This window comes from Dasypus novemcinctus, chromosome 3, assembly GCF_030445035.2.
Source record: "Dasypus novemcinctus isolate mDasNov1 chromosome 3, mDasNov1.1.hap2, whole genome shotgun sequence".
Taxonomy (NCBI): Eukaryota; Metazoa; Chordata; class Mammalia; order Cingulata; family Dasypodidae; genus Dasypus; species Dasypus novemcinctus.
The window spans coordinates 15379594-15401101 of NC_080675.1; the positions used below are offsets into that span (position 1 = coordinate 15379594).

The 21508-nt window shown below is 35.6% G+C and overlaps 1 protein-coding gene across 3 annotated transcripts in view; it reads left to right on the plus strand.

The window, feature by feature from the left end:
- Window positions 1–21508, plus strand: part of TRIP11 (thyroid hormone receptor interactor 11) — a 75623-nt gene that overhangs the window by 12628 nt on the left and 41487 nt on the right. For all 3 annotated transcript variants that reach the window (XM_058292406.2, XM_058292408.2, XM_058292407.2), the window contains 9 exons: window positions 1392–1460; window positions 5840–6005; window positions 6472–6828; window positions 10047–10087; window positions 10645–10731; window positions 13035–13247; window positions 14098–17127; window positions 20393–20533; window positions 21020–21213. In XM_058292406.2, coding sequence (XP_058148389.1) covers window positions 1392–1460; window positions 5840–6005; window positions 6472–6828; window positions 10047–10087; window positions 10645–10731; window positions 13035–13247; window positions 14098–17127; window positions 20393–20533; window positions 21020–21213 — 4298 coding nt within the window. The remainder of the gene's footprint in view (window positions 1–1391; window positions 1461–5839; window positions 6006–6471; window positions 6829–10046; window positions 10088–10644; window positions 10732–13034; window positions 13248–14097; window positions 17128–20392; window positions 20534–21019; window positions 21214–21508) is intronic.

The window sequence follows — 21508 nt, forward strand, 5'->3', positions numbered from 1 at the left end:
AGTCCACCCAGTGGGTTATGACAGGACACACAATGTCCAGCATCTGTCCCTGCAGCACCACCCAGGACAACTCCAAATCCTGTAAATGCCCCCACATCGTATATCTTCTTCCCTCTCCCTACCCTCAGCAGTTACTGTGGCCACTTTCTCCACATCAATATTACAATTTCTTCCATTATTAATCACAATAGTTCCCCAGCAGAACACCAATCAGTTCACTCTAATCCATACTCTATTCCTCCATCCTGTGGACCCTGGAATGGTTATGTCCAGTCCCCCTCTACATCAAGAGGGGACTTAGGTTCCACCTGGATGATGAATGCAATTTGTGTAAGAATAACCTGGGGGGCTTGATAGTATTGTAGATTCTCTGCCCTACCTTCAGAGATTTCAATTCAGTAGACTGTTTGAGGGTCTTGGGACTACGGTCAAATGAATACTCCAGTTGACCCTGATAATCTGTGGAACATATTTTAAGAAACATTACCTGGGGTAAGATTTCGTAGTAAACAGATGGATTTTTGGTATGTTCACTTTAGTATTTTGTGAATGCCTGCTATTGGTCTGTTCTGGAATTTATAAAGGTATACAGGCATAACTGGGACTTTTTTAGGATACTTGATTTTCTCCAAGGCATAATGAAAGTTAATATTTTTATTAACACTTTACAAAATACTTTCATTTATATTATCCCAATATATATTAATTGTCCTTAATAACTCTATTTATTATCTCTGTTTTACATATAATGAAACTAAAAGTTTAAGTAATACCCATTCTAACAGTGATTATAATTCAAACATATGCTCTTTGAGTCCAAATCCTGTATTCTTTCCATTATACCATGTTCTTTCTTTCAGAGATAGGGTAGCTTTTGGTTCATTAGCAGTCTACGTGATAAAGGTTAATAAAGGTAAATGAACATACAGCCTTGAATGAGAAGGGAAGAATCCAAAAGTTATTTTATTTATTTGTCAAACAAAAGGTTATTTTTTAAATTGGGTTAGGGATCTTCTGGGTAAAATAATTTAAAGAAGTTTTTATTGGATTATTAGTATTAACATTGGGTAACTTTCCATTTTAGAATTTTCCTTGTAGAAAGCTGCTAGTTTATCATCCCATTTACATTTTGTCAAGCTAAGTACAATATTCTATCATCTTTTGCCCTCTGAACTTTGCTTATTTTTTTAAGGTGTTTTCTCCCCAATTAGTTAAACTCTGGAATGTTACCTTTTATTTATTGTTGATTACTCAGTTTTGGACTTAGGTTCTTTAACAAGAAACTCTGGGAAATGTCTCTTTTTTAAAAATATCTTAATAAAATTAATTTGTGACTTTCTTTTTTATAAGGAAATCAATATGTTTTTTCTAAGTTTGTTTTTCTGATATAGACTTCTCAAGCACAAGGAACACATATCTCCGATCAAAATGAAATCTGCAAACTGCAAAATACTGTCAAGGTAAGGCAGATTGTTGGAAAATTGGTTATTATATATCTAAAATTTGCTGATTAAAAGCATAAGACTAAATTAGTAAAAATCTCAGTTATAAAAGTAATTGTAGAGATTTTGGCATTTATTTCTTTTTCACAATTTTTTATATTCTTTATTCTTTATGACAAGGTAGATAAAAATACCTCTTTCCAAAATGATTTAGTTTGGAACATTTATTGATTAGGTAGTTTATATTTCTTAAGTCTTTCTGCTGTGTCTTGTAGAACTATGTATTAGTCAGCTAAAAGGGTGCTGATGGAAAATACCAGAGATTGGTTAGTTTTTATAAAGGATATTTATTTGGGGTAGGAGCTTACAGATACCAGGCCATAAAGCATAAGTTACTTCCCTCACCAAAGTCTATTTTCATGTGTTGGAGCAAGATGGCTGCCAAAGGCTGTAAGGTTCAGGCTTCCTGAGTTTCTTCCTTCCAGGGTCTTGTTTCTCTCTGGGTTCAAGTTTCCTTTCTTTCCAGGGCTTGCTTGTTCTTGGGCTCAGATTTCCTCTTTTCCTGGGGCTGGCTTCTCTTTCCTCTGTGAGCTTGCTTCCCAGGGCTCCTGCTTAAGGCTTCAGCATCAAACTCCAACATCAGAACTCCAACATTAAGAAAACCCTCCATGTGTTTAATAGATTTGTTTCAGTATCTTTATATCAGCTGCAGCAAATATAACATGAACATGTAAAAAGATCATTGCTGGGAAAGGGGAAAAAGGGTTTGATGTTGGATATATGGGAGTCCCCTATTTTGTATATGTGAGTTACTGTGATCTAAAACTTTTTTGAAGACAAAATTAAAAATTAGGAAAAAAAAAAAAAAGGATGTAGAAATTGCCTTGCCACTGTATATACAGGGCAACACCTATTACAGTGATGAAAAGCAAAATGTCAAAAACAAAATTTTATAATATTTGTCATTTTTTAATACCCCAATTTTTACTTTATTTTAGTTTTTCTAAATTAGTATGTATTTTATTCCTAATCTTTAAACCTATCACTACTGTATCATTTTCCTATTATTGAATTTGGCAATATATTAGGCTTCATTTTTGAAGAAGTTTTGGACCACAGAGAGGTTCACCTATGACTGGGAAGGAATGCTAGTGTGGGTGTTATTGGTGGGGGACACATGGTTGGGAGGGAGTTCTCCAGGGCATGTATATAGGGTACATAAAAATATTCAGATATATGTTGGGTATTTTCGTAGTAGTTAAGTTATAAATGACAACTGAGGGAGTATTGAGTTCCTAGCCAGGGGAGCTCTATCATATTCCCCAGTGGAACAACATCAATCTCCCAAGTGCAACAGCAAAGACCAACAAAGAAGGATGGTTCTAACAATGAGCTCTTGATACTGGTGACTATGCTTATGAGCCTGTGTGCCTGAAATTTGAACTAGACCTAGAGCTGCAGGGTATCTAAGAGTTACCTCCTGAGAGCCTCCATGTTGCTCAAATGTGGTTACTCTCTAAGCCAAACTCAGCATGTAAATGCATTACCTTCCCTCCAGCATGGGACATGACTCCCAGGGATGAGTTTCCCTGGCACCAAGCAATTATTACTAATTGCTAACTGGTGATGCAACTAAAAAGAGACCTTGAATAAAAAGGTCAACTCAGACCAACAGAATATCTCAGCCTAAATGTAGGATCATGTGTTAAAAACTAATTTTTGACCTGAATAAAAGGGGGAAATGGCAAAGACAAATGAGTTTATATAGCTAAGAGTCTTCAAAAAGAGTTGTGAGGTCATCAGAGGGGTCATGATTACACACACCCCAGCAGGACCCCAGAGATAGCCAAAGTAGATACAACCCCAGGTACTGGTGCTCCTAAGGGCAAGGGAGACACACAGGTTCTACGGTCATGGCAGATGGCTCTGGATTTCAGTGCTGTGTCAGTGGGCCCTACTTTGGAATTTGTGTTCCTGAGTGTGATGGAGTTGGACTCAGATGTGACTTTTCTACACATGCCTCTGCTGTCACTTTTACTGAGCCTTGGTTGGCGCTAGGGTTGGTGTATACTCAGGAGACTTAAATATCTGGACTGGCCATGTACCAGCTGGGCCCTGAGCTTCAGCAGAGTTGCAACTCCTACTCTCTGGTTTGTTGGACTTACCCAGATCAACTAACAGGGAGGTGAAGATGATCAACCACCACACCCGAGAACTGAGAGTGCCTATAACTACAAGCAGGAAAATTGCTTCCATCAGCCATATGGGATCTAAGCCCCCTCTCGATATAGAGGTGGAGTGGATATCACTATCCCAGGTTCCACAGGATGGAGGAATAAAATATGGATTAGAGTGGACTTACTGGTATTCTACTATAGAACTATTGTAACTAGTAATGGAAGAAATTGTATCATTGATGTGGAGACAGTGGCCACGGTAGTTGCTGAGGGCAGGGAGAGGGAAGAAGAAAAGTGATGTGGGGGCATTTTTGGGACTTGGAGTTGTCCTACATGATATTGCAGGGACAGATGCTGGACATTGTACATCCTGCCATAATCCACTGCATGTACTGGAGGAGAGTGTAAACTATAATGTAAACTATTATCCATATGGTACAGCAGTGCTCAAAAATGTATTCACCAAATGCAGTGAATGTGCCACAATGATGGAAGAGGTTGTTGATGTGGGAGGAGTGAGGTGGAGTGGGGTGTGGGGTATGTGGGAACCATTCTTTAATGTAACATTTTTTGTGATCTATATATCTTCAAAAAAATACAATAAAAAATGATGGTGATGGGGTAGTGGAGAGTAGGGTATATAGCAACCTCTTATGTTTTTTAATTTAACATTTTGTGTGATCTATTAACTTTAAAAATGATAATTAAAAATAAAATTTAAAAAATCTGTAAAAAGAAAATAAAAAAAGGAAAACCCTCCAAATCTGTCCTTTGCCATGTCTTTTATCTGTGAGGTCCCACCCACCAAGGGGTGGGGATGCAATGCCCTACTGGCACAAGAGGTTTACTTGATTACTTAATCAGGTAAACCTCTGAATTCAATATAATCTAATATGCCTAGAGAAAAAGATCAGTTTACAAACATAATCCAATATTTCTTTTTGGAATTCATTAATAATATCAAAGTGTTACAAACGGTTGTTACAAAATCAGAATCCCAAGGTTGTTGAAATTTCCGAGTTAAGATTAAAGGATAGTCACAAAATAAAATGCTTATTTTATTCAATGTAAAGTTATTTCACTGTAATGGTAGAATTTTGCTGGTTTGTGTCAATTATTTTTTCTTTCAAGAAAAGCCTTAGCTACATATATTTATAGTCAACAATGGATTCTTTTAATGTGCAAATTATTGTCAGGTACAGAATTTTTAGTTTTTGGTTTTAGTATTATAGTACTAGCATGGGAGGGTTCTAAAGTCAGACCTGTGTTTGAATTCTGGTTCTACTATTTAACAGCTGTGCTACTTTGGATAAGTTAATTAACTTTCTCAGTTTCTATTTTCTCATTGGTAAAGCAGAGATAATCATAATTCCTACCTTGTAGGATTTTTTGAGAATTAAATGTAGGCTTTTAACCCAGTTCTTGGTACATAGTAAATGCATAGTATTAAAGAATAACTTTTACTTGTCTTCTCAAGAAATAGAAGCTAATTTATGGATTAGAATTCTTGGATACAAGCAACAAAATCTATCTCTGACTAAATAAAGCAAAAGAGGATTTACTGGAAGGGCTGGTGTAGTTCCTTGGATTGAAGGAGAAGTTGATCACTCTGGCCTCAAGAAGGACAGAGATAGGAATCATGTCAGGGCTCTAGGTAGGGGAACACAGTGGCCAGTCTCTTTAGAGTACAGCTGTCATAATTGCTTCCAGTCCAACAAGTTTCCCTCTTTGAGGCCTCAACTGAAGATGTAGGTTCCTGGGAGAGAGATTGGTGGTCTTCACTTGGGTGGCTGGACACCTCTATTGACAGTTTGGGAAGCCCATCAAAACTGATGGAAGGAAAGGCTGAGCAAGGGGAGGATAGGAATGGTAGGACAACAGGTGCATATTGACCAAGGGCTTGGCACTGGTATTAGTGGAAAGAGGAGAAGAAGTTCATGGTCACAGATAATAAGGAAAAATGATTGTTTTTTGCACATCTTTTTTTTCAGTTACTTTTCTTGCCTTAAAAGTGAAAATCTGCTTTTAAGGCCCAAGAAAGGTAAGGGTGTGGAGTCCTTCAGAATTTTTCCTGATCTTGGGCCTGTGCTTAAATTTTTTCCAGCCTTAGTGCATTCTAAGAATTATTTTTAATGATATGGACTTTAAGACAATAGTGATATAAATAGGTAATATAAATTCATCATAAATATGGTTAAATTTATGTTTTTATTTTTTAAGGAACTTAAACAGAATCTAAGTCAGGAAATTGATGACCATCAACATGAAATGTCAGTATTGCAGAATGCACATCAACAGAAATTGACAGAAATAAGTCGTCGACATCGAGAAGAATTAAGTGACTATGAAGAACGAATTGAAGAACTTGAAAATCTGTTACAGCAAGGTTATTGGTTTTACAATTTTAGATGACATAGTGATAAACCTAGTATCCTTAAGATGAGGACACTGCTGTAAACATGGACTAAGTTCTAAGGAATGTATAAATGACTAGTTCTGCTGGTCTGCCAAAATTTTGCAATGGCAGCCGGTGGGTTCACAATTCTGCAAATATGGAAAGGTCCTTTTCTTTTGTGGCAAACAGTTATAATCAATAAATTTCTTTGCATTGTTTAGTGGTCATATAATTGATTAGAGATATTTTCACTTTCTTTTAGGCTCAGATATATAGGCTTTTTAGTAGTTAATTCAAATTATATCTTTCCCAACTTAAAAAAAAATGCTTAGGCTATTATAGTAATTTTTCTCTTTAAGCTTCCCAAGGTCTGAAGCCTCTGAAGTCCCTTAGTAATATATAGATATAACTCTTGGTACTTGACACTGATGTCCTTTATTTTGTCTTTGTTTTCTAGATGGCGCAGGAATTGGAGTAACTGATCACACTAAAATTCATGAAATGCAAAAAACTATTCAAGTTCTACAGACTGAGAAAGGAGAGTGTACAAAAAAAATGGAAGAACTGGAGGATAGAATAAAAGACATAAATGAAAAATTATCTTCTGTAGAAAGTGAAAGAAATATTTTGAGGAGGGAACAAGAATTGCTAAATGTGGAAAAGAGACAGATAGTTGAAGAATGTGAGAGATTGAAACTGGAATGTAGTAAACCTTATGTTATGAACCAAAGTGATACTGTGACAGAAAAGGAAAGAATTCTACAGAGTACATCAATGGAAGGAGAAGTGCTCAGACTACAACAAGCACTGACTGGTATAAAATATTTGGAACTTATTTCAGATTAGTATATTGAGAGTCTGCTCGGTTGTTTTTAGAAACAGAATGACCTATGAAATAAATATGTGATTAACTGAATATTCTTCCTGGATATGAAGTACTCATGGAAATGACCATGTTGAATTTGAGTAGGATTGTTTGTTTTGAATTCAGTGTCATAGTTAATAGATTGCAAGTAGGAATTTTCAACTAAGAAGAGTTAAGTATTGGCTGGGTATTCTCAACTTCCCTTCCTCATCCTTTTAGTATTTACACAGAATTCATTGTTTCAGTAGGTCATGTAGATTTCTGAGAAATGTTTATGTATATAGACATTTTTGGGAGGAAGTATGAGTTCTGTTAGGGAGTGCAGCTTCCTTCTTCAATAATTTGTGTTTTCTTTTTTTTTTTTTTTTTAAAGATTTTATTTATTTAAATTCCCCCCCTCCCCTGGTTGTCTGTTCTTGGTGTCTATTTGCTGCGTCTTGTTTCTTTGTCCGCTTCTGTTGTCGTGAGCGGCACGGGAAGTGTGGGCGGTGCCATTCCTGGGCAGGCTGCACTCTCTTTTCACGCTGGGCGGCTTTCCTCACGGGCGCACTCCTTGCGCGTGGGGCTCCCCCACGAGGGGGACACCCTTGTGTGGCACGGCACTCCTTGCGTGCATCAGCACTGCGCATGGGCCAGCTCCACACGGGTCAAGGAGGCCCGGGGTTTTGAACCGCGGACCTCCCATATGGTAGACGGACGCCCTAACCACTGGGCCAAAGTCCGTTTCCCGTGTTTTCTTTTAAAATAATCTCACCTGTAGCTAAGCAAAGCCCTGAGTGGTAAGAGACATGGGTCTTCCACCATTTTCCATGCTCAGGATGATATTTAGTGTATTATACCAATGTTCTGTGCTACCAAAAATTATGAGTAGTAAATGAAATATAGCAAACTCCAGTATTCAGTCATGCCAGGAAAACAATGGGAGCTCTTCAGCTGAAAAGATTGATTTTGTTTTGTACTTTTCTTCTCACAGCCTAAACTTGCTTTAGGAACTCATTCACTCCTACTTTGGAGCTTTCCAGCCCTTAAGTGCTTTCCATCCCATATCTATCATCCTTGCCCAGTTCTTTTTCATGAATTTCTAACTTGGATGGCCAACTTTGTATACTTCATGTGGATATTCAAACTAAAATTTTGTTCAAAGTACAGTCACCATGTCCTTGTCCTCTTCCTTTCCTTACCTTAGTGAATTGGCATCATTTACCAGTTATCTAGAACAGAAAGCTGAAAGTCATCTCCTAGCAAGTCCTATCTCCTTGGCTTCTCTGGTTCAGTGAGATTTCAGAATTGTAATCCAGAGAAGCCCTAGGGCAGAGGTTCTTAACCTTTTTTGTTCCACAGACCCCTTTGCCAGCCAGGTGAAAACTGTGGACCTTTTCTCAGAATGTAGTGGCAGATAGTTGTATGACATTCAACAAGTGACAATAAAAATAGATTTTTTTTCAATTCAAGCTCATGGGCCCCCTGGAATCTTTTTGTGGACCCCTGGTTAAGAACCCCTGCTCTAGAGTTTCTCACAAGAGTCTTATTTAGTCCTAGGAGCTGCCATGCAGGCAAAAGGGTTCTGGACTTCTTTCTTATGTGGCTTTAATCAAAGTAGCATTTCTTATAAAAAATAATAATTTTCCATATTGGGTGATCCATATGGATTTCAATTCCTTAAAAAAACAAACCTCTACCATCGTCTGCTGCATTTTCCATCTCCATTGCCACTGATTTACTTCAGCCATTCATAATTTCTTGCCTGGATAACTATAGCAGATCTCTTAATAGAGTAGAATAGCTTGATGGTAACGAACGTGAGCAGGTTGGAAATCAACTAGCTGCCATTGGGTAAATTAGTTAACCTTCCTCTGCCTTGGTTTTTTCACCTGTAAGACTGGAATAATAATGCTATCTTCTTCATAGTTGTAATGAGGATTATATGAGTTACTAGCTGCAAAGTTCTCTTTGGAACAGTGTCTGGCACATAGTGAGCATTAGAATTTGTCTTAGCTGTTTTTACTCACTGGTCTCATGATTGCTTGTTCAATCAATTTTTTCCATCCTGCAGCCAGAATGATTTTTCTAAAGTGCCAAGCATGTTATTGCCCTACTTTTAGTACTTTTGTGGCTTCCCTTGAACTTCAGGATAATGTCTAAACATCATATTTGGGCCTCTGATGTCCTTCATGATCTGATCCCTGTCTGCCTCTTCAGTTTCAAACCTCCCCATTCTCTTAGCATTCTAATCTGTAGCCATATTGAACTTTCTACAGCTCCTTAAAACAACAGTGTTCTTCTCTTAGCTCACTTGTCTTTGCAACTGCACTCTCAGTATGGAATGTCTTTCAGGCTTGCTTTCAGCCAACTCTTAGTATATTGAGAGTCTGCTCAGTGTTACTTCCACTAGTGCTGTTGCCTCTCTGGCCCTCACTCCCTTCCCTAGTCTGGATTAGGTGCTTGTCCATTTTGTTCTCACAGCACCTTATATATGCTCCTTGTATCACACAGTATTGTAATTATGTGTGTGTTTGTTTTCCCTCTGAATTGTAAGCTCCTTGAGAACAAGCACTAAGTTTTTCCATCTTGTTGTTGAACGCTAGCTTTGTAGTAAATGGTCAGTTACTACTTCTTAAGTGCATGTCGTAGGAATTACTTAGACTGAACTCATAGTATTCTGTTTTTGTGTTCTTTAGAAATTCTTCTATTTTTGGATCTATCCATAATACCAGATTTAATGGTCTTTTTGTCAGCAGTCATGTCTAAATTATTTGAAATTTGAGAGATTATTATTGTGATATATATATATATGTTTATTATTTTAAAGTTTTTTTCCTCCATCTTAGTCCTTATACTATTTCCTGCTACCCAAACTAATATAGATTTGTTTTTTGAACCATAGTTGTCATTAATATTTTTTCAAGGCAAGAATTTATGACTCATCCAGATGCAATTATTCTTTCTTATACTACTTAATGCAATTCGACTTTAACTTGGTTTTTAACTTTCATTCATAGTATGATTTCTTAGATACAGTCATATTTCACTCAGAACTGTAGGACTCAACAAGTTGTATGTATTTATAAATATTTTAATTGAATTGCCTTTCTGAGTTTAATGTAAGAGGTAATCATTAGGTTATTTTAAAGGTTTTTAATGTCAGATAAATTCATTTGTTTTTACAGATGCTGAAAATGAAATAGTGAGACTGAGTAGTTTAAACCAGGTAAATTCATTTTAAAGGAAAAAAACTTTTGGTATTAATTTACTATGAAAATATATTGTGATTTAATTACATTTGCTTAGTTTTGTGCTTTTGATAAATTCATGTGAATTTGCCTAGGAACTTCTACCCTAGGAATTTTATGTTTGCTGATTAATAACAGAAATTTTTTGCATTATAAATTGACGTAATTTAAAAGGATCCATAATTGAAACATGCAAGTGTATCTTTTTGAAAGATTAAGTTGACAAATATTATGTATATATGCATTTTGAGTTCCCTTAAGGAATTCAGAGACTTGTTTCTTTTTCTAATTATTACAATTATTTTGTAAATACGTTTTTATATTTTTTCAAATGTAATAAAAAAATCCTCTCTAAGAATGTCTTGTGAAATGAGTTGACTGGCTTAGATGGTCCAGTGTTGGCTGCATATAATTTTTATATCTTACTGAAGAAATTCTCACTAAAGAAATGCACAATTTTATAGTTTGCCAGCTTTTTTATGTACTCGAAATTTCTCATTACTTGTCTGAAATTTCTCATTAAACGTTTTTGTAGGATAACAACCTCACCGAAGAAAATCTGAAACTTAAAAAGTATATCCAAGTTTTAGAAAAAGAGAAATTATTACTGGGTCAAGAAAAGGTGGGTACTGTAAAACTGGGGACAGAATTAAAATAGTATACATATTATAGTTCACTGCTGAGGGCCAAGTTTATCTCAAAATGGAGTGTTTAGTTATTGAGAGCCCTAAGGAGCTGATCTCATTGATGCTTGTCAGGTCAGGTTGAAGAACCTGGGCAAGGTTCAGCGTATGAGAGGCTCACCAGAGTTTATGTTTACAGATAAGCCAAGTGGGCACACAGATTGGAGCCAAACAGATATGTAAAGGCCCTGTTTTGATTTCAAATGCTATTCTGACAGCAGCAGCATACACCAAGGGGGCAGAAGGTCTGGAGTAGCCTATTGTAGTAACTATATAAACTGATATATAGATAACTATATATAGACTGCTTATATGCATCAGAATACGTCTAGTGTGGTAGACAGGATTTTCATAGTGGTGAGGCAACCAAGAATGCCCTTTCACTTTTCCAAATCTGCCTAGGCAGTTGCTCTCTTTGCTATAGTGTATTTCTCCCTCTGATATTTCCTGCTCCCATTGCATTTTGCTCTTTCATTTATTCCTTTTTCCAACTGAGCGAGATGTATTTTGTAGTTTGACTTCTCTACATGTATTCGTTAGGGCCTATATCTGTCTCGTGGTGTTTTAGATTTTGTAGCTCCTCCAGATAACTGTCTCTCCTTTCTTTTGATGTTCAGTAGTCCATTTTATTTTATTTTATTTTTTAAGATTTATTTATTTCTCTCCCCTTCCCCCTCTTGTCTGCTCTGTGTCTATTTGCTGTGTGTTCTTCTGCATCTGCTTGTATTGTCAGGCGGCACTGGGAAACTGTCTCTTTTTGTTGCATCATCTTGCTACGTCAGCTCTCTGTGTGGGGCTGCGCTTTTTTCACGCTGGGCGTCTCTCCTTGCAGGGCGCACTCCTTGCATGTGGGGGCGCCCCTGCGTTGCACGGCAGTCCTTGAGCACAGCAGCACTGCACGTGGGCCAGCTCACCAAACAGGTCAGGAGGCAATGGGTACCAAACCCTGGACCCTCCATATGGTAGGGGGATACTCTCCCGGTTGAGCCATGTCTGCTTCCCCAGTAGTCCATTTTAATTCTTCCTTTAATTGTATCTGCTATAGATCTGCTTACTGGTTAAGAATGCTAAAGGCATCTGCAAGGTTGTGTGTGCTCTTAAAATCTACCGGAAGAAATTCTTTGTGGTTCTCCTTATTGAACAGATAACTTTAGAAAGACATAAGGGAATGCTGTTTCCATCTTTCAGTTGTAGTTCAGAATAAAATTTTGAATTGGAAGAGGAATGAGAATTGCGTGGCAGATGTTACCATTTTCATTGGTCTCTTTTATGAGATATATATTAGGCTTTTCATTTGAAGAAAGTTGAGATTCTTATTTGCTTTAAAATATATTTGTATAGGTATGACTTAAAAATCTATGAAAGAAAAAGTTACAGTAAAATGTATTTTATTGCAGACATTATAATCAGAGATTGAAATAATGTTGATGCATAGAGAAATGGTATCACTCTTGAGATTTGGGGAGGAAAAGCATTAAATACCAAATGAGAGAACATCAAATGCAAAAAACAAAAACAAAACACACACACACACACACATATATATATATATATGTATATCTTTAGGAATGCTACATTTGAAAGAATGAGAGTCAGGTGAGAAGGTAAAAGAAGGAAGGAGGGCACGTATGAATTCCATGTTGTGACAGAAGCCAGTAATAAGGGAGATGGGCTTAAAATAAATCCCTTTAATGAGGGAAAATTTTTTTTTTTTTGGAGGAGAATGTGGGCAACAAGAAGCCATCTGTCCCATTAGAGAGGACAAACAGAGTGAATGAGTTGAATTTTTACATTTGTGTTTAGTCTGTGGCTGTTGATAACTGGATGTTAGGGAATGGAAGTGAAGAGAGCTGGAAGATGGGACATTTTGAAAAGTATGTGTTTGGGGTATAGAAGGGAGGAGAGATAGAAAGGAAGAAGCAATGGGAGTTGGAGAGGGAAGGCTGTGAAATGGAAAAGTTTTGTAGAAAGAAAAAGTTGGGGCTAGAAGACAACCTTACTTGTCTAGAGTTATAGAAATGTTTTACTTGAAGCTGCAAATCAAACTGCACATGAATGATGAAGGCAGTGGTTTGTTGTTGAATTTTATTTGTCATTGTTGAGGCATTGTTCAATAATGTCTCCGAAACAGAGCATTTAAAATAGATTCCAAAGTTTTGTGTGTGTGTGTGTATTTTAATCTTTTGGTGTCTCTTCTTCCAATTTATATTACATATTACTTTCCCCCCCTTTATCATTTAAGGAAGAATTTCAGATATCACTTTTAAAATTGAACAGTGAATTTGAAGTAGTTAAAAGTACAACTACAAGAGATACGAATTTGGATTCAGAATTAAAAGATTTGAGACTTACTTTGGAGGCAAAGGAACAAGAACTCATTCAGAGTATTACTGAAAAAGAAATGCTGATTACTGAATTAGAAGAATTGGACAAACAGAACCAAGAAGCTACAAAGGTAACACTATAGCAAACAGTGAGATAGTGCATCCTACTCCATAGACAAGCACTGGATTAATAAGCAAAAATGAGTGTAATTTAATTTTACGATTTAATTAATATTTTCATTCATTGATGTCATGGATTGGCAAACTTTTTCTGTAGAGTGCTAGGTAGTAAATATTTTATGCCTTTTTTTTTTTTTTTTTTGAGGAACCTGGGCTGGGGATTGAACCTGGGACCTCATGTGGGAAGCCAACACTCAACCACTGAGCCACATCGGTTCCCCTGAGTTTGGTTTTTTAGTTTGTTTACTTGTAATTTGTTTTATTGTTTTGTTTTTAGGAGGCACCAGGAACCAAACCTGGGACCTCCCATGTGGGAAGGAGGTGCTTAACCGCTTGAGTCATATCTGCACCCCTTATTTTATGCTTTATATTTAGATCATAAATATTTTATGAGTTGCAGGTACTCAACTCTGCCATTGTAATACGAAGGCAGCCACAGAGAATACTTAAATGAATGAATATGGTTGCATTCCAATACAACTTCATTTACAAAAACAGGTGGTAAGCCCAATTTGGTCCATGGGTCAGTTTGCAGACTCTTACTTAGTGTTCAAGAGTAGAAAATAAACAACATGTATATGTTATTTACCTTTTTGGTTTTAAATTTTTATCTTTAAAATGATAAAATAGATCAGCAATAAGGTATTAGCAAATAATTTCTTAGGGGACATTGGGATTAAAAAATGAGGATTAGAAATATCAGGATTATTATTCTATTATGTATGAAATTTTATAAAATTTTCTTTTGGTCCTAAAATGAGAGAATGTTTTAAAATTATCATGGAAATTAATATTTTCCAGCACATGATTTTGATGAAAGATCAACTATCAAAAAAACAAAATGAAGAAGAGCATATCATCAGTAAACTAAAACAAGATCTGGATGATGAAAAAAAGAGAGTTTGTCAGCTTGAAGATGATAAAATGAACATTATTAAAGAATTTGATATACAGAATGAAAAGTTAATTCAAAGTGAAATGGTCCTTAATAATATGCATTCAACCCAGCAGAAGCTTGAGGGTAAACTAGAAGATTTAGTAAATCAGCTAAACAAATCACAAAACAATAATTTAAGCATTCAAAAGGAGAATGATCAACTTAAAGAACTTATTAAACAAAATGAGGAGGAGCTTTCTAGAGTCAAGAATGAGTTAACTCAGTCTCTTAAACAAAACTCTAACAGTAATTTTAAGGATGATTTACTTAAAGAAAGGGAAGCTGAAGTTAGAAACTTAAAGCAAAATCTTTCAGAAATGGAAGAACTCAATGAAAATTTAAAGAAACTTGGTTTTGATCTTAAAATGGAAAATGAAAAGTTGGTTTTAGTATGTGAAGATATAAGACATCAGTTGGAAGAATCTATTGCTAGTAACAATCAGATTTCTCTAGAGAAAAACACCATTGTGGAGGCTTTAAGAATGGAAAAAGAACACTTAGAAACAAAATTATGTAAGGCTGAAAAGAGGCTGTTGGAAGAAGCAAACAAGTATGAGCAAACCATTGGAGAACTCTCTAATGCACGTAACCTGAATAGCTCTGCCTTACAGCTGGAACATGAGCATTTAATTAAACTCAACCAAGAAAAAGACTTTGAAATATCAGAACTCAAAAAGAATATTGAGCAGAAGGATTCTCATAATAAAGAAACTAAGGAAATTTTGTCATCTAGTTTAGAAGAGCAGAAGCAATTGGCCCAACTTATAAAAGAGAAAGAAATTTTTATTGAAAAACTTAAAGGAAGAAGTTTAGAGCTCCAGGAGGAATTAGATAAATGTAATCAAGCCTTAAGGAAAAATGAAATTTTGCAACAAACCATGGAGGAAAAAGACAGAAGTCTTGCATGCATGAAAGAAGAAAACAATCATCTGAAAGAAGAACTGGAACGACTCAGGGAACAACAGAGTCGAACTGCACCTGTGGCTGAGCCCAAAACTCTAGATATTATCATGGAACTGGAATCTGAGGTATCTCAACTGAATATAGTTAAGGGTGATCTTGAAGAGGAAATAAAACATCATCAAAAGACAATTGAAGATCAAAACCAGAGTAAGATGCAACTACTTCAGTCTTTACAGGAGCAGAAGAAGGAAATGGATGAGTTTAAATACCAGCATGAGCAAATGAATGCCACACATACCCAGCTCTTTTTAGAGAAAGATGAGGAGATTAGGAATTTGCAAAAAACAATCGAACAAGTCAGAACCCAGTTGAATGAAGAAAGACAGGGTATTCAAACAGAAAGTTCTGATATTTTTGTGGAAACTAAAGTTCAAAGCCTTAATATAGAAAATGGAAGTGAAAAGCATGATTTATCTAAAGCTGAAACTGAAAAATTAGTAAAAGGGATAAAAGAACGAGAATTGGAGATTAAACTTCTAAATGAAAAGAATATATCTTTAACAAAACAAATTGATCAGCTGTCCAAAGATGAGGTTGGTAAACTCACTCAGATCATTCAGCAGAAAGATTTGGAAATACAAGCTCTTCATGCAAGAATCTCTTCAGCTTCCTACACCCAGGATGTTGTTTACCTTCAACAGCAAGTGCAGGCGTTTGCCATAGAAAGAGAAAAGGTATTAGCTGTTTTGAGTGAGAAGACTAGGGAAAATAGCCACCTAAAAACAGAATATCACAAAATGATGGACATAGTTGCTGCCAGAGAAGCAGACCTTACTAAGCTGCAAGATGAAAATAAAAAATTGTCCATTAGATTTGAAAGTAGTGGCCAGGATATGTTTAGAGAAACTGTGCAGAATTTATCACGCATCATTCGAGAAAAAGACATTGAAATAGATGCATTAAGACAGAAATGTCAGACTTTATTGACTGTTTTACAGACATCCAACACAGGTAACGAGGTTGGAGGAGTTAATAGCAATCAGTTTGAAGAGCTACTACAGGAACGTGATAAATTAAAACAACAAGTAAAGAAAATGGAAGAGTGGAAACAACAAGTGATGACCACAGTACAAAATATGCAGCATGAGTCAGCCCAGCTACAGGAAGAACTTCATCAACTTCAGGCCCAGGTTTTGGTTGACAGTGATAATAATTCTAAATTACAGGTAGACTATACTGGTCTAATCCAAAGTTATGAGCAGAATGAAACCAAACTCAAAAATTTTGGCCAGGAATTAGCACAGGTTCAGCACAGCATAGGGCAGCTTTGCAATACCAAGGATCTTCTTTTAGGAAAACTTGATATTATCTCACCACAGCTTTCCTCTGGAACATCACTTGCCTTGCAGACACCAGAAACTCTTGGGGCAGTTAAGTCTGATATACTGAATGAGTCTTCTAAATTATGTCAACAAGAGTTAGAAGAGTTAAGAAAATCACTGCAGGAAAAAGATGCAACTATTAGAACGCTACAGGAAAATAATCACAGATTATCTGATTCAATTGCTGCTACCTCAGAGCTAGAAAGAAAAGAACACGAACAAACTGATTCAGAAGTTAAGCAGCTAAAGGAAAAACAAGATGTTTTACAAAAGTTACTTAAAGAAAAGGATCTCTTAATCAAAGCCAAAAGTGATCAGTTACTTTCTTTAAATGAAAATTTCACCAGCAAAGTGAATGAAAATGAACTTTTGAGGCAGGCAGTGACAAACCTGAAGGAGAGAATATTAATTTTAGAAATGGACATTCGTAAACTAAAAGAGGAAAATGAAAAAATAGTAGAAACATCCAGGGGAAAGCAAACAGAATATCAGGCATTACAAGAGACTAATATGAAGTTTTCCATGATGCTGCGAGAAAGGGAGTTTGAATGCCAGGCAATGAAGGAGAAGGCCCTTGCTTTTGAGCAACTATTAAAAGAAAAGGAGCAGGTATGTTTTGAACAGTATTGTGGAAGAAAGTTGAGATGGAGGAGAAGACTTTTTAAAATTTGTTATTCCTTTATTGATATTGTCTTTGAAGAGGAATAAGAATTTACTCATTTAGAATATTTATTTCAAGGTATTGTGATTCATTTTTAAGTAAATTTTCATCAGAGGCATCTGGAAGTTCCTCCCTTAAATTATTAGATATTTCCAAATAATTTTAGTACTGGATTAATTTTTATAGTCTGTTAATTAGAAAAAAGAATTTTAATTAATTAATATTTTTCTTTAGAAACTAGAAATGTGTTATAAAAGTGAATTTTGAGGTCACTACAGTTTAACCAAATTTTAAGTATATTTCAGTAACTGCTAGCAATGGTTAACATTTCAGAATTTTTCTTGTGTGTAAAGGAAAGCTCTGAAACATGCTTTACTACACCTTAAATGTACTTAATCATGATCTGCAGTAAGAAATTTTACCTTGAGACTCAGTAAACACCACTGTGTGTATGTGCATGTGTGTGTGTGTAAAACTGAACAAGTTTCGGGAACCAGATATTACCTTTGCCACATGTGATGCTCTACCAAAATGTGTCAGGAGCTTTTCATGTATTTAAAAATTCACATGCAGTTCATTTGATAAGACTCTACTGAAGACCTCCTATTGCATCATATTATGATGGGTGCTAGGTAGCGCTTGTTTGGTAGTACCCTTTACTGTGATTTCCATACTTACAGTAATAGAAATTTGGAAAAGAGAAGATAGGCAGAACAATGGAATATCCAACAAGCACTTATTGATGTTTACATGCAGGCACAAGATACAAAATGATTTAATTTTTTTGTCAATTAAGTTCTTGGATTAAGTTATAAAAACTTAGCTTATTTACCCCTTTTTTGGTCAACTGATTAAGTAGATACACTGATAGTTGATGCTGATATGTTCTCCTCCTCCAAATATTGCTTACCTTAATGATACTGGTCTATCTCTATTAGTGTGACAAAGGCTCCAGAGCCTTTCTATTGCTCACTAACCAAACTTAGTGTCTTGTTGTAGGAGTATACCAGGAATGTGGAACAGTGAAGTATTATAGTTCGTATATTTTTTCCTTTTGTAGTGTTAGTATATTATACAATTTCATTCCATTCCTTGAAATTTATAGATCTCAAGTGAATATTTTTGTTAAGACTTGCCTAAGTTTTAGAAGGCTTCCCTAAGGGTATTACTTGAGGTTAATTAGTGTAAACAAATTAATTTCTTCCAGTATTCCATATAGAATTGAAGGAAACCTTTAGACTATATAGTAAATAATATCATTTTGGGGGGTGGTAGACAAAGAGATGTCAACAGTAATCTTCAAATCTATTTAATTCTTCAAGCATTTGCTCTTTCTCCGTAATATGAAAAAAAATTTAATTAAAAAACTATTTGGAAAATTTTGGCTTCACTTTCCAGGAGGGTGTGTTGAAATAAAAGGAAGAGATGGCTTTACATTTTGGATTCAGTGATGTGTCCTGGGACAAACTATACATTCTTAAAGAAATGGAAAGTTTATACTATAAATAGATTCATTTGATATGCATATTTAAAACAGGGAAAGGAATTAGCTATAAACAGCGTGGCACTTTTTTGTGCTTTTTAGAATTCCAGCTATCATTTTTTTTTTTAAGGATTTATTTATTTCTCTCCCCAGCTGTCATTTTAAACTCATGATCCTACTGCCGCAATGAAGGGTTATCTCTTTTCTGCCATTGTTAATATATTGTACTTGTGTGGAATGTGTTCCCTAAGTTTCATTACTATCTACACGGCATCAGTCTAGAGTTGGTTTCATTAAATTGTTGCCAGTTGTTTTTTTGGTTTTTTTTTAAAATATGCTGGACATACTGATTTACCTTCATTCTTTAGCCAGATACTTGACACTTTTTCTCTAACAATTGTGTATGCCTAACAAAGGGACTTTTGTGGTTGATGAAATATGTACATACACTTTTTAGAGTGATTTTGGGGTTTGTGAACATTTTTTGTATATGGTAAATTTGATCAGATTTTGTCTTTTTAAAAAATTTCTAATAACTTTTTCTATTAGAAAAAGATAATAGAAAAGTGTTTCCATTTACCTTATAGCCAGTTTCCCTCATTGTTAATGTTTTATGTTATTATGGCACTTTTGTCACAACTAATGAACCAGACTGATATACCTATTTTTAAGTAAAGTGCATACTTTTTTCATATTTCCTTAGTTTTTACCAGATGTCCTTTTCCTCTTCCAGGGTCCCATCCAGAATGCCAGTTATCTAGTTGTCATGTCTCCTTAGGGCCCAAGAAACTATGACAGTTTTTCAGACTTCCCATTTTAATGACCTTGACATGGTTAACTGTACATGTATATTTAAAACAATTTTTTTGAGATATAGTCACATACCATACAAACCATCTAAAGTGTACATTCAGTAGCTTTTGGTATAATCACAGAGTTGTGCAATCATTTTCATCATTCCTAAAAGAAAACTCTCTACCTTTCAGCAGCCACCTCTCAATCCCTCTATCCCTCCCCTGCTATTCATATCTGCCAATCCAATTCCATTTCTACAAATCTATCCATATTTATAGTTTATATATTTGGAGTCAAACACTATGAAGTACTTTTAAAAATTTTATTAATAGTATTGATAATGCTTGCTAATGTTTATTGAGTCAGACACAAGGTCAAAGGCTTTTCTCAGGGACCTGATGATGTAGGTACTATTAATATTCCTATTGTATAAATGTGGAAATTGAGGCCCAGGGAGGTCAATAATCTAACTAGACTATAAACTCTATAAAGGCAAGGTGTGTCTGCCTTTTCACAGCTCCAGGCCCAATGCCCCAGGCCGTGCTTGGCTTTCAGGGAACCAGTGGAGGGGCAGATGTAGGGTTGGAGCCCAGGCAGCAGGGTTCCAGAGTATACCCTGCCCCTGCTTAATCCTCTCACTGGTTCAATATGGAGTACTTTGTGTCAGGTTTCAGTCACTTAGCATAATTCTCTCTCTCTCTTTTTTTTTTAAACAATTGATGAAAAAATATTAATATATTACTATTTGCTACAGTCCATAGCCTGCTTTAGGTATACCACCCCAATTATCAACACCCATTTGTTACGATTAATGGAAGAACATTCTTATATTTGTACTGTTAATGGTTAACATCATATTTCTTTGATGATTTAATGAAATAAATGTCTTTAAAAAATGTATTTTCTTTAAATCTAAAGCTATTTCTTTCCAAAAGGGCAAGACTGGGGAGTTAAATCAGCTTTTAAATGCAGTTAAATCAATGCAGGAGAAGACTGCTATGTTTCAACAGGAGAGAGACCAAGTCATGTTGGCCCTGAAACAGAAACAAATGGAAAACAGTGCCCTACAGAATGAGGTATACTTTCTTTTTAAAGGAACGGCGCATCAAACAATAAGTTAAATATCTATTAGGTTGTAAAACAGGAAAGATTGTCAATTAGGATAAATTTATCTCATGATTTTTTCTAAGTCTTCCTCTGCTGTACTATTTTCAGAAGTGAAATCAACTGTTGCTTATCTTGGGTATAAGAAAAATTTTCCCAGTCGTAAAATAAGAAAAAGAAAAAGAAATTTATTGAAAAGGTGATCTGTCCTCAATAGCCCAGTACTTTGTATTTTCCATTACAGCCACAGGGAATGAGGTCTTACAAAATAAAGCTGTAGATGAATATTCAAGATGATTTCAGGAGAATTTTTCCCCAGCATAAATACGTTTATAATATGAGGAATTAGTATACAGTTAATAACACTTCAATAATGGAAAAATGATTTGATAACTCTGTGGTTTGAAAAGAGAAAAGAGGGAACATTTTGTAGAAGAAAAATAATGTCCTCTACCTAGGTACAACATTTACGTGACAAAGAATTGCGCTTAAACCAGGAGCTAGAGAGATTGCGTAACCATCTTTTAGAATCAGAAGATTCTTATACTCGTGAAGCTTTGGCTGCAGAAGATAGAGAGACTAACCTAAGAAAGAAAGTCACAGTATTGGAAGAGAAGCTAGTTTCATCCTCTAATGCAATGGAGAATGCAAGGTAACTTAAAACATTTTTTAACATTAACTTAATTGAACGCTTCTGTCAGATCTAGTAAGCATTTTTCATATGTTAGCTCATTCTGTTCTCCCAAAATTTATCATCTTCATTTTACAGCTGAAGAAATTGAGGGTAAAGAGCTTTATTAACCTGTCCAAGGGCACACTCATATTTGGTCTGTCTGATCTTATTCAGATCATACATCCATACTGGGTTCTTTCTGAATCTTAACCATCACTGTGGTTAATTGCCCCTTATCATCTAAGATCTGTCTGATCTTATTCAGATCATACAT